General features: G+C 42.0%; 1 protein-coding gene across 1 annotated transcript in view; it reads left to right on the plus strand.

Annotated features, from left to right (window-relative positions):
- The window catches only part of LOC126195483 (uncharacterized), a 38,963-nt gene extending 37,404 nt beyond the window's left edge, over positions 1-1,559 (plus strand). Inside the window, exon 3 of the mRNA XM_049934112.1 lies at positions 1,415-1,559. Within this exon, the coding sequence (XP_049790069.1) occupies positions 1,415-1,559 (145 nt within the window). The remainder of the gene's footprint in view (positions 1-1,414) is intronic.
- Positions 1,560-13,438: the final 11,879 nt, after the last annotated feature.

A 13,438-nucleotide genomic window follows, 5' to 3' on the forward strand; every position in this document is an offset into this window, starting at 1 on the left:
GGGGTTGAACACCTCTACCATCCTCCACACCTACAAATCCTTAATCCATCCCGTCCTTTGTTATCCCAGTCCCACCTGGATATCTGCCCGCCCTCCCCAAATCTATAAGTCCGTCCAGATCCTCGAGCACCTTGCATTCTGACTCACCTTCCGTATATGCCTGCTGTCCCCTAGGCAGATGCTCTACAACCTGATTCCTTTCCCCCATCTGCTCCTATTCCTCGAACATATCTGCATACTCTACATCTCCCACTGCCTTGATCTCCCTCATCCCCCGGTTGCTCCTCTCAACCCCCGCTCTCTGCCACACCTTCACTGTTGTGTCCCCCCTACCCTCCATCTCTACACCCCTCATCTCCTTTCCCAAGGTGGCTTCAGCCAATTCCCCCTCCTGGATGATGCCCTCTCTCCCTTCATTTATCCCTCCTAACAACTCTGATCCCCACCTCCCCCGCCTTTGTCGTTTCTCCGGGCTCCCTCTCCCCCCTTCCATCCTGTTTGTTCCCCACGTACCCTCTCTCTGCCTCCCTTCTCTTCCTCCCCCCCCCCCCCCGAGTCCTTTTGCATTCTTCTCCTCTGCCTTTCCCCACTGCCTCTCGCGTCTGCCCAGCCTCCCCCCCCCTCTTATCAGTCCTCATCCTCTGTTGGCTCCTTCCCCCTCCTCCCACTTCGTTTTTCCTCTCCTTCCCCATTTTCTTTCCCACCATCTGTCCAGGTTCCCCCCATCTGACCTTTGTTGTGGTGTGTCATATTTGTGCCAACTTTTTAGTGCAGCGTTCAAATGAGTGTTCAGTGTTGTGCGTCTTTTCCAAAGTGTTACGAACAGAATCCAGACTGTCGCCATGTTTTTTAATTGTCTATCTATTATTTTACCTGTCTGCTTCCTGTTTATTTTATTAGAATCTCCAAACCTTTGTTTTATGTTTTAAGTTCCACAATTTTCCGCCAATGTACTATTTAAGTCGCCGCATTTATCGCCTGCTTTTATTATTTATTATCTTCATTGAAAAAATCTGTAGGCTGAAGAGTGGCGTACTAAGCTGCTGTCAGCCCGCCCCCTTCGGAGGGAATCGAGTCTCAATAAAGGAAAAAAAAAAAGATAATGGAAACTGTACTTCCACCGTCGGAGGGTGGCACGGAACTTAAATTTCCACCGCCACACCTTCAACGTGCTACGCTCGGCTGCAATTCAGCCGTAGCCGTAGCTTTCAGTCTCCTCTCACTTGTACACCGGGGCAGTTGGACCGGATCTGAACCGGTGACGCTGTGTATTAGTAAACTGCCACAAAACAGAGATAATGTAATCCGATGGCGCCAGCATGTCGACAATTCTCTTTCACTTAAATCTGCAGCATCCTGCATCACAGTGCAAGGTGTAGCTGCAAAGAAACGGGCGATACGCGTCTGCGGGTAGGTGGCCGCTGTGCGGCTGCAGCCGGCGGCCACCTGACGCGAGAGAGCCGCCCCCGGCGCCACAGTATCGAGTGTCGGCCGCGTTATTGGCCGTGAAAGCGCCGCCGATCGCCGACGCTGCCCCGCCAGACCCGGGCCCGCTGTAATGGAGACGGGGGATCCGCGCCACGACGCCCCGGGCGCCTGCACCTCCCCCCCTCCCCCCCTCTCCAGCCAACGAGGGGGACACACCGCCACCCGGTACGGCGGGGCAGAGCCTCGCCTTGCCTCAAATAATAACGAATTATATCGGGCCCAGTAATCGAAAACACGAGACGGTGAAATACTCTCGTCGCCAGTTACTTCGCACCATAGCCACACGTGCAGAATCACGACTTAAGTCTGGAATATTACACCTTCACCTTGTAATGGTACTTGATTTACGCAACCATCACGGCACCTCACCTCAACCTCTCGATACCAGCAATATTCTACTGTGTTTCTGTAAAGTAGTTAACATATATTTGAGACAACATTCAGATTTGATTTCATTAATGTAGAGGTACTTTGATACATCGATATGTTTATATTGCAATGATATTATTCTTATATGAATTCTTTCTTTTGTCACTATGATCTTTGACGTACTTTTAACTCTGATTTTTGGGCGCGTAAGCGGTTATTGGAGAATCAAGTCTTGGTCGTCATGTTGAAAAGACGCAAATTGTAGTCAGTTTATAAAATGTGAACTTTAACAGTGAGGAAGATATTTTCAGGTATGTTTTATATTGTGAAGTGATGTTTTGTGAGTTACGTGATATTGTAACAAAAGTAATAAAAATAGAAGTGTAACTTAAATTCGGAGTGCTGATTACTTTTTTACATCACCTTTGTGCTAACTTGCAGAAGTTTAATCTTCAAGATTGGTTTGTGAAGCGCATCTATAAACTTTTGAATATCGCAGAATAATACCTAGGCCTCTTTGCATCCGAGCTTGGAATCATCACTGCCTAGATTTTCGACGATTAAGCCATGATTTCACAACGAGACCAGCGTGGGAAACACGAAAAGATGAGTGCCTAGTTTATCTATTATTTCATAAAATGACTTTATTAACTGTGCTCTAATGACACCTGCCATATAATATAACTTTGTTGTTGCCCGAAAATGCAGTATTTAACAGCGTGAGCAACACCACAATCATAATTAATTTTTGACCTTTGTTGTGGTAGGGTTGTTAGAACCTCACGTCATTAACTAGGACAAAAGAGACGGAGCACCAGTTCGAATTAGGCGGGAATGTCTGAAGATGCTGTCTGCAATCTCGTTTAACTACTCACCCGAAAACTCTGCCATAAACAACTAGACCAAAATATTATTGACCTGATGGACTTATATTTTTCTTGAAACATGTGAGTCCCAACTTTACCTTCGGTAATGACAGAAGCTGAAGAAATTATTAGATGAGTATGTGCCAAGCAAGACCGTAAGAGATGGAAAAGAGCCACCGTGGTACAACAACCGAGTTAGAAACCTGCTGCGGAAGCAAAGGGAACTTCACAGCAAACACAAACATACCCAAAGCCTTGCAGACAAACAAAAATTACAAGAACCGGAATTTAGTGTGACGAGGGCTATGCGAGAGGCGTTCAATGAATTCGAAACTAAAGTTCGTTGTACTGACTTGGCAGAAAATCCTAAGAAATTTTGATCTTATGTCAAAGCGGTAGGTGGATCAAAACAAAATGTCCAGACACTCTGTGATCAAAATGGTACTGAAACAGAGGATGACAGATTAAAGGCCGAAATACTAAATGTGTTTTTCCAAAGCTGTTCCACAGAGGAAGACTGCACTGCAGTTCCTTCTCTAGATCATCGCACAGGTGACAAAATGGTAGTATCGAAATAGATGACAAAGGGATAGAAAAACAATTAAAATCGCTGAAAAGAGGAAGGGCCGTTGGACCTGATGGGATACCAGTTCGATTTTACACAGAGTACGCGAAGGAACTTGACCCCCTTCTTGCAGCGCTGCACCGTAGGTCTCTAGAAGAGCGTAGCGTTCCAAAAGATTGGAAAAGGGCACAGGTCATCCCCGTTTTCAAGAAGGGACGTCGAACAGATGTGCAGAACTATAGACCTATATCTCTAAAGCCCATCAGTTGTGGAATTTTGGAACACGTATTATGCTCGAGTACAATTACTTTTCTGGAGACTAGAAATCTACTCAGTAGGAATCAGCATGGGTTTCGAAAAAGACGATCGTGTGAAACCCATCTCGCGCTATTCGTCCACGAGACTCAGAGGGCCATAGACACGGGTTCCCAGGTAGATGCCGTGTTTCTTGACTTCCGCAAGGCGTTCGTCACAGTTCCCCACAGTCGTTTAATGAACACAGTAAGAGCATATGGACTATCAGACCAATTGTGTGATTGGATTGAAGAGTTCCTAGATAACAGAACGCAGCATGTCATTCTCAATGGAGAGAAGTCTTCCGAAGTAAGAGTGATTTCGGGTGTGCCACAGGGGAGTGTCGTAGGACCGTTGCTATTCACAATGTACATAAATGACCTTGTGGGTGACATCGGAAGTTCACTGAGGCTTTTTGCGGATGATGCTGTGGTATATCGAGAGGTTGTAACAATGGAAAATTGTACTGAAATGCAGGAGGATCTGCAGCGAATTGACGCATGGTGCAGGGAATGGCAATTGAATCTCAATGTAGACAAGTGTAATGTGCTGCGAATACATAGAAAGAAAGATCCCATATCATTTAGCTAAAATATAGCAGGTCATCAACTGGAAGCAGTTAATTCCATAAATTATCTGGGAGTAAGCATTAGGAGTGATTTAAAATGGAATGATCATATAAAGTTGATCGTCGGGAAAGCAGATGCCAGATTGAGATTCATTGGAAGAATCATAAGGAAATGCAATCCGAAAACAAAGGAAGTAGGTTACAGTACGCTTGTTCGCCCACTGCTTGAATACTGCTCAGCAGTGTGGGATCCGTACCAGATAGGGTTGATAGAAGAGATAGAGAAGATCCAACGGAGAGCAGCGCGCTTCGTTACAGGATCATTTAGTAATCGCGAAAGCGTTACGGAGATGATAAACTCCAGTGGAAGACTCTGCAGGAGAGACGCTCAGTAGCTCGGTACGGGCTTTTGTTGAAGTTTCGAGAACACACCTTCACAGAGGAGTCAAGCCGTATATTGCTCCCTCCTACGTATATCTCGCGAAGAGACTATGAGGATAAATCCAGAGAGGTTAGAGCCCACACAGAGGCATACCAACAATCCTTCTTTCCACGAACAATACGAGACTGGAATAGAAGGGAGAACCGATAGAGGTACTCAGGGTACCCTCCGCCACACACCGTCAGGTGGCTTGCGGAGTGTGGATGTAGATGTAGACAGCAGTGGCAGATCGTACAGTTACCACATCAGAGATAAGAGGGCTTGTTAGCTCAGACGTGTCAACACGAACTGTTGAGAACCTGTTATTCACAGTGGGACTACAGGCACGGACATCTCTAGCCCGTCTCCCGCTCACACCACAACAATGCTGTGCACGGTTCGAGTGTAGCACCACTGGGATCTCGAGAAAACACTAAAAGGGCTTTAGTCACAAAGGGTGCAGGCCGAACACAGGAAGAACATAGCTGTGTCGGGAAAGTACCACAGCTCCAAGCGCTAATAGAAAGCACTGACGCTCAAATCGTTATAGGCACTGAAAGCTGGCTAAAGCCGGAGATAAACTCAGCCGAAATTTTTGTGAAGAACCTGTTTTCCGAAAGGATAGGCTAAACACGGATGGCGGTGGCGTGTTTTTTGCTGTTATAAGTAGCTTATCTTGTCGCGAAATTGAAGTAGGTAGTTCCTGTGAGGAGTTAGTATGAACAGAGGTCATTGTTGGCAACCGGAATAAAATAATAATTGAATCCTTTTACCGACCTCCCAATTCAGATGAAACAATTGCTGAAAGTTTCAAAGAAAACGTGAGTTTGATTTCAGACACGTACCCGACTCATACAATCATAGTTGGTGGTGCCTTTAATTTACCCCCGACATGCTGGCGAAAATACTTGTTTAATTCCGGAGGTACGCATAAAACATTATTCTAAATTGTGTTAAACGCATTCTCTGAAAGTTATTTCGACTTGTTAGTTAATGAGACCACGCGAATAGTAAACGGTTGTGAAAACACACTTGATCTCTTAGCAACAAATAATCCTGAGTTAATAACGAGCATCAAAACGGATACAGGGATTAGTGAACACAGTGCTGTCGAAGCGAGACTGAATATTGTAACCCGCAAATCCTCGAAAAATGAACGAAAAATATACCTATTCAAAAAATCAGATAAAAATTCGCTTTATGCCTTCCTGAAAGCCAATCTCCACTCACTCCGAATTCACAATATAAGTGTAGACCATATGTGGCTTGAATTCAAAGAAATATTATCGGCAGCAATAGAGAAATTTATGCCAAATTAATTAACAATCAACTTAGCAGATCCTCATCGGTACACAAAACGGGTCAGAACACTGTTGAAGAAGCAACGAAAAAAACATGCCAAATTTAAACAGACGCAAAATCTCCATGATTGGCGATCTTTTACAGCAGCTCGAAATTTATCGCAACCTTCAATGCGAGATGCTTATAACAGTTTCTACAGCGAAACTTTGTCTCGAAACCTGGCAGAAAATCCAAAGAGATTATGGTCGTATGTGATGTACGCTAGTGGCAAGACACAACCAGTGCCTTCTCTGCGCGATAGTCAAATCAGAGTTACTAAACACAGCCTTCCGAAATGCCTTGACAAAAGAAGATGAAGTAAATATTCCAGAGTTTAAATCAAGAACAGTTGCCAGATTGAGTAACGTAGAAGTAGATATCCTCGGATTAATGAAGCAACTTAAATCACTTAATAAAAGTAAGTCTTGTGGTCCAGACTGTATACCAGTTAAGTTTCTTTCACAGTATGCTGATGTAATAGCTCCCTGCTTAACAATCACTTACAACCGTTCGCTCGACAAAAGATACGTACCCAAAGACTGGAAAGTTGCACAGGTCACACCAATATACAAGAAAGGCAGTTGGAGTAATCCACTAAATTCCAGGCCCATATCATTAACGTCGATATACAGCAGCAATTTGGAACATATATTGTGTTCTAACATTATGAATTACCTAGAAGAAAACGGTCTATTGACACACAGTCAAAACGGATTTCATTAGAAAACACAACTAGCTCTTTACTCGCACAAAGTGTTGAGTGCAATCGACAAGGGATTTCAGATCGATTCCGTATTTCTGGATTTCCTGAAGGCTTTTGACACTATGCCACACAAGCGGCTTGTAGTGAAACTGCGTGCTTATAGAATATCGTCTGACTTATCTGACTGTATTCGGAATTTCCTGTCAAAGAGGTCACAGTTCGTAGTAACTGGCGGAAAGTTATCGAGTAAAATAGAAGTGATTTCTGGCGTTCCCCAAGGTAGTTTTATAGGCCCTTTGCTGTTCCTTGTCTATATAAGCGATTTGGGAGACAATCTGAGCAGCCGTCTTATGTTGTTTGCAGATGACTCTGTCGTTTATCGACTAGTAAAGTCATCAGAAGATCAAAAGAAATTACAAAACGATTTAGAAAAGATATCTGTATGGTGTGAAAATTGGCAATTGACTCTAAAGAACTAAAAGTGTGAGGTCATCCACATGACTGCTAAAAGGAATCGGTTGAACTTCGGTTATGCGATAAATCAGTCAAATCTAAAGGCAGTAAATTCAACTAAATACTTAGAAATTACAATTACTAACAACTTAAATTGGAAGGAACACATAAGAATATTGTGGGTAAGGCTAACCAAAGACTGTCTTTTATTGGCAAGAAACTTAGAAAATGTAATAGATCTACTAAGGAGGCTGCCTATACTACGCTTGTCCGTCTTCTTTTAGAATACTGTTGTGCGGCGTGGGGTCTTTACCAGATAGAATTGACAGAGTACATCGAAGAAGTCCAAAGAAGGACAGCACGTTTTGTATTATCGCGAAATAGGGGAGAGAGTGTCACTGAAATGATACAGGATTTGGGACAGACATCATTAAAACAAAGGCGTTTTTCCTTGCGGAGCAATCTTCTCACGAAATTCCAATCACCAACCTTCTTCTCCGAATGCGAAAATATTTTGTTGACGCCGGTTTATACAGGAGAAACGATCACCATAGTAAAATAAGGGAAATCAGAGTTCGTACGGAAAGATATATGTGATAGTCCTTGCCGCGAGCTTTACAAGACTGGAATAGTGGAGAATTGTGAAGGTGGTTCTACGAACCTTCTGTCAGACACTTAAATGTGATTTGCAGAGTATCCATGTAGATGTAGATGTAGATGAACCCAAGACCGGGCACAACTTACGTACTGTCTCGGTTGGCTTTCAACATGTGATAAGACATATTTTTTATTTTTTTTATCTTCCAAGTGACTCAAACTGAAAGTCAAACCTGATAAAATGTGGGCGGCATAGGAGAAAGTGGCCTGGTTCATACAGACGACTACAGATACCCAAGTGGAACGAAACTTTCGAACACCGTATGGTAGTCAACAGCCGTCACGATCGACTTTTCGGGCTTTGCATATGTCATTTAAGGAAGTAAGTAGTGTTCTCCATCAGGTGGGGGGGGGGGGGGGCGGTTCGGACGCCAACGTGAACAAGATGCGGCAGGTTTTTGCAAGCAGTTCGACGAAGTCGGCGAGTACGGTGGTCAGAATGGAGGAAATGAGACGATCAAAATTGCACATTGCCTTGCATAACATGTTACAACCATATCCCTACAAGTTTCGTTGCACTTGGGTATCGGGCGTCGTCTATATGAACCAGGCTACACACTGACCTTTCTCCTGTGATTTCCGTTTTTTATTATGTTTTCAAGTTCAATTTTAAGTCAAAATTGTGTCATTTGGACGGTAACAAAAAAGTTATGAGTTATCACACGTTGAAAACCATTTGTTAACATCTAATATAGTTTTAAATTTATTAAAGTCTTAAATTCGAAAGAGAACTTTTGGACCCTCTGTGTATCTGCACTACGCATAAGAATAACTGAAATAGCAGTCATACTATCAAAGAAAATGTATTCACTGCCAAACACAGTTGTCCTCATATTATTATGCTAGGGATGGTATACAAGGAACTAGCGTGGAGGAACCCATAACTTTATACGAGAGCAATAGTAACATGCTAAGCATACCTTTAACATCGAGTAATCTGAACTAACCGGAGTACAAATGCTAAAGAGCAGGTAATTATTGGTCTGATTTGAAGTTTTATGTCATTCAGGTTTATGAGTTCCTCCCCGCTAGTTCATTGTATACCGTCCCTCGCATAATAAAATGAGGACTATTGGGTTTGCACTGAATACGTTTTCTTTGATAGCACGACTGCTATTTCAGTTATTCTCATGCGTAGTGCAGTGTCGAAACTGGTAGTTTAAAGAAGAAAATAAATAGGAACTGATTTAAGTAAGATTGTTGTTTGGTTTCTATCCTACATACCGTTTGATAAGCCACTAATTCGCGTCCACTATGGATCCAGGAAGATGCTCTGGTTTTGGCTCCTGAGGAAGAATGGATTCAGATTCCTCCACAGGCTTCAGGCGCCTACTTGAAAGTGTCTGCAACGGATTCAAAACCGTGATAAAGGCGAATGGTAGTCACATCCCATATTAATATCCACTAGTAGGTGACAGAATAATTTTGATCAGATGGTGTACAGCCGATCATCAGAATTAAAAGTACATACTCTTAGACGATGCGTACTCTTGATCGAACATAGAGGGAGTAAAAAAAAATGAATTACGGATTTTAGCAGAAGATGAAACGTCCCCTTAGAAAAATTATACATGACTGTGCTTAAACTGACACACAATATTTTTTAACGCAACGCAATCTGACTTTCAATAATCCCTACAAGAGAATGGCCCTGACTAAATTAACCTATAAGTTTCACAAATCACTTACCTCACAAAAATCTTCGTTACTCGAACTACTGCAATACAGCGAGCGCCACTACTGCCAGGTAAATAAAAGACTCTAACTACTGAAGACACTAACTACTGATAGGCATAGTTAGCAAATGAAAGATTTTGATAGAGAACAAACTGTATTTACCTTGTAACGTTATAACATGCATTGTGAAATGCTGGGATCGTTACTGCTAATCAATAAAAGTGAAAGCTGGTTACAAGCCGTTGAGCTGTCTGGGGAGAAGTTAACCGTGCGTTTACTGGGCCACTGTTTCACGACTGGGTAACTAGTCTAGGTTTACCACCTTACCAATCAGACTAACATTGATTATAATCTTTTACAGTCATACAACAACCGGTAATATATCTATATAAAAGGAGAATTTAAATAAAAAGAAAGAAATCAGTTTATATTTGCAAATTTATTTTAAAGATTGTTCATTGAAATTTCAGCATATTATACGTGAGTTATAACTGAGCTGGTGCCTTATTTACGATTGTGAGACTGTGAGATTGGAATATTACGGAACACATAAAATATGGAGCCAAGATTGGGAGACTGGGTACAACACTGCATTCATAAAACAACACACAAAGAACATTGAAACACATGCAACAGAAAGTTAACCACAACCAATAGATTCAAATTTTCAGTTAAAGAAATTACTTTCGTAGCACAATCCTGTCCGTCTTGTAATTACCCTTCACGTGGTCAACTTGGTTTACAGAAAGCGTATAACTCCGCAATAATTTAGATAATAAAAATAAATTAGATCAAAAAGCAAATTACAAACCAAAAACCTCGAACTGGTTACTAACGTCTTACTATTAACCTGATGGGTCAAACAGTTATATAAGCACGTGGTACTGGTCTCACAAAGTACACGCCACGTGGGTTGAACATAAAGAAAAGTTGGTATATTCAAAATCTTTTCAAGACGATACGTTATAATCACACAAGCATTTGCATTTAAGATTGATCTTACTTAGAGTTACTGACCAACACGTGGTTCCACTTTACTCACAAAGTAGTAACAAAGCAACTACCGCAAATTAATCTGAACTGGACACGAGAATTACACTCCGCTGCAATTAAAGATAACCTTAGCTATTTTAAAGCTAACCCGAAATAAAATGATTAAATTCTCAGTTAACCTGAACTTAACAAATCCATTGTCCTATGGACTTAACAGACACGCGCTTGGCCGGAGATCTTACCACTTCAGACGCTCGCTACCGCCAGACTGCTACTGCTGGACTGCCCTGCGCTACCACTGGACTCCAACTGCCTACTGCTCGGCTGCAACTCTCCAACTGCCAGACTCCCACTGAACTACCCAGCGTGCTCCCGAGAGTCCCTCACAAAGACCAACGGAAGGCGCCAGAGGGGCAGCTTCCTATACCAACATGACAGGGGACGGACCGGACCATACTAAGAATGGAAACCTCTCTGCTTTTAGGAACCGTAGCTACCTGTTTCAACGTTGGTCCTACTGTTCTCTAGCAGACAGCCTTGTCTGCTACCCTCAAGCATGCAGCTACAAACACATTTGATCATTCATCCTCTCACACAGAAGGGAAGGGGGATGACAGTATCTTATCATACACAGTATATAAAAGAAAGCGGATGTAGGTTCCGTATGAGACTGTGTGACATGAATTACATATAAGAATTACATATAAACTGTGCTTTAAAGTGTAGTAGTGTGAGAGATCGTTCTTGTTTACGTGTAAAAGTAACACGTTCCACTACTCAGTCTCCTCCCAGATAGTCAGAAACGCCACAGTAAATTTAGAAGAGGAATTTATTCCTTAAAAGACAACAAATTTGAGAAATTAAACATGAAAGGAATCCAACAGAGACCTTTCATAACCCCAACGCTCCGGGAAAAGACTGTGCAGGGAATTTTCTGGCCATGCTAGGACATTCCCAAGCAGGCTTCTCACACCCTACTTAAACCAAAAGTGTAAAGAAAAAAGGCAAAAGGTCACCAGCTACTTGCTAAAACACAATAATTTCAAACATCTTTACAATCTACCAATTTCAAAGAGAGAGAAAAAAAAACACACAATCTGTGACATCTATTTAAAAGGTCGTGTAGACCTAAATCGGTCAGCAAGTAAAAACAATGGTTCCTGAGTCATTGATATGAAAACAATTTCTGGTTGTTACCCTTATGGAGTTCACCAGTATTTGCTCCTTGCAAGAGCCAACTGATCACAGGCAAATTTATGACTGTTTATTAACAAGCAAAATTTATGAAAATAGCAAAGGTGCCACAGCAATTAAAAAAAAGAACATGAAATAACATCAGTATTATAAAGCAGAACTTTACAATGCACAATTCGCAAAAGCAAAATAAAATTGATAAGAGAAAAAACATGTTTTACAAAGCGGTTATCGCAAAAAAAAATTCTATATCTTACAAAACTAATAATCTGCAGAATTAACCTAACTATGTGGCACTAATTTAATCATTCTACAATATTTCAGTTAGTTAGCAAACAATGAGCACTGTGTCATTATACTGAAACTACAATAATTGTGTGATTGTTACCCTTAAGGGGTTCCTCACAATAAATATGCCCCATGCAAAGGCTAATCGATCACAGCCCAATGAGAATGAATAGCAATCTGACTGATAAAGGAAGCAGTGCCACAGTAATGAATTTATGAAACAAAATATCACAAATCTAATACCTAACACAAGAACAAACATTGATCAATAAAACAGTACAATAGTCAACATCTAAAACAAAACACCAATAAATAAAACACCTGCAAAATACAATAGTCAAAGTTTAAAAAAATATAGAACACCTGCAAAATACAAGAGTCAGAGTTTAATAAACACCAATAAATCGAGTCCCTGCAAAACACACGAGTCAAAGTTTCTGTGACAGAAACACACGTATATGCATTGAACTAAGAACCGTATAATCACTGTTCACTTATACACTCACTAGTTCCACTGTTCCGTGGCACAATATAAGGGGAGGGGGAGGGGGTTCGTCGCCGCAGCTGTCAGTAGGGATTTTTGTCCATCTGTTGCGTGCGATCCCGCCGTCTCTGCCCTCTCATGAAGTTTCTCTTGTGTCACGTACATCTCGATTTTGTTCCATGTTTGTATTGTCAAATTCGTGTGGTATCCTCTATTGACATGCCAGGTTGATATTCTTGGGCAAGGATGACACTTAATGGCTCTTCTTCGTGTCACCCTTAGCGACCAGAGAACATCGAACCATGATTCACTGTCGCTTGACAGTAGGCATCCGTCAGGAAATGTCGATAGGCGTCGTTGACGTCTGCAAGTTTCTTTGGACAGTACCTGTAAAAAGGCTCCACGCCCCTTGTTTTGTTTCACCGCGGCCGTCTCGTCACGGTCGCGTGCGTGGCCAGGAGATGGATTTCCGCGCGGTGGACCGCTCGCCCATCTCAGGTCATTCCCTTCAGCTAGGGTCGCGCGGGGCGGCCGCCCATTAGCTACAGGTGCAAGGGAAAGTGTTTCCCGCGTCCTTTTGTTGTCGGCCGCGCTCCCGAAGTGGCCTGGCTGACAGCGTGTCCCGCTGGGAAACCCGCCAGTTTACAACTACCTGGCTGCTCCCGCTGTCTCTTAAGAGTTTTGCCGGTTCGCTTTCACGTTCTCATCTGCATTCACAGAAATTTTTCATCATCCTTATGTGATTACACAATGTCATACATAATATCACTTAGTATTGTCTTTCACAATTTTTAAGAACAAAGTTAGATGAATCGACAATATAAAATTAAAAGTTAAATGACTTGTCAATATAAAAAATAAAAGTGAAATGACTTTACAATGTAAAAATAAAAATTAAATGAACTGACAATACAATATTTAAATCCACATCACTAATGTGGTTCACTTGTGTTTTAATAAATCAAATGCCACTTATTAATTCACTAAAATGAATAGGGTTATGCCTTGCGCAAGTATAGGTTAGGAGAGCATGGGGTTCACATGTTATTTACACACACACATGCACACCTGTTGTCT

Source organism: Schistocerca nitens, chromosome 7 (assembly GCF_023898315.1).
Source record: "Schistocerca nitens isolate TAMUIC-IGC-003100 chromosome 7, iqSchNite1.1, whole genome shotgun sequence".
Lineage (NCBI taxonomy): Eukaryota > Metazoa > Arthropoda > Insecta > Orthoptera > Acrididae > Schistocerca > Schistocerca nitens.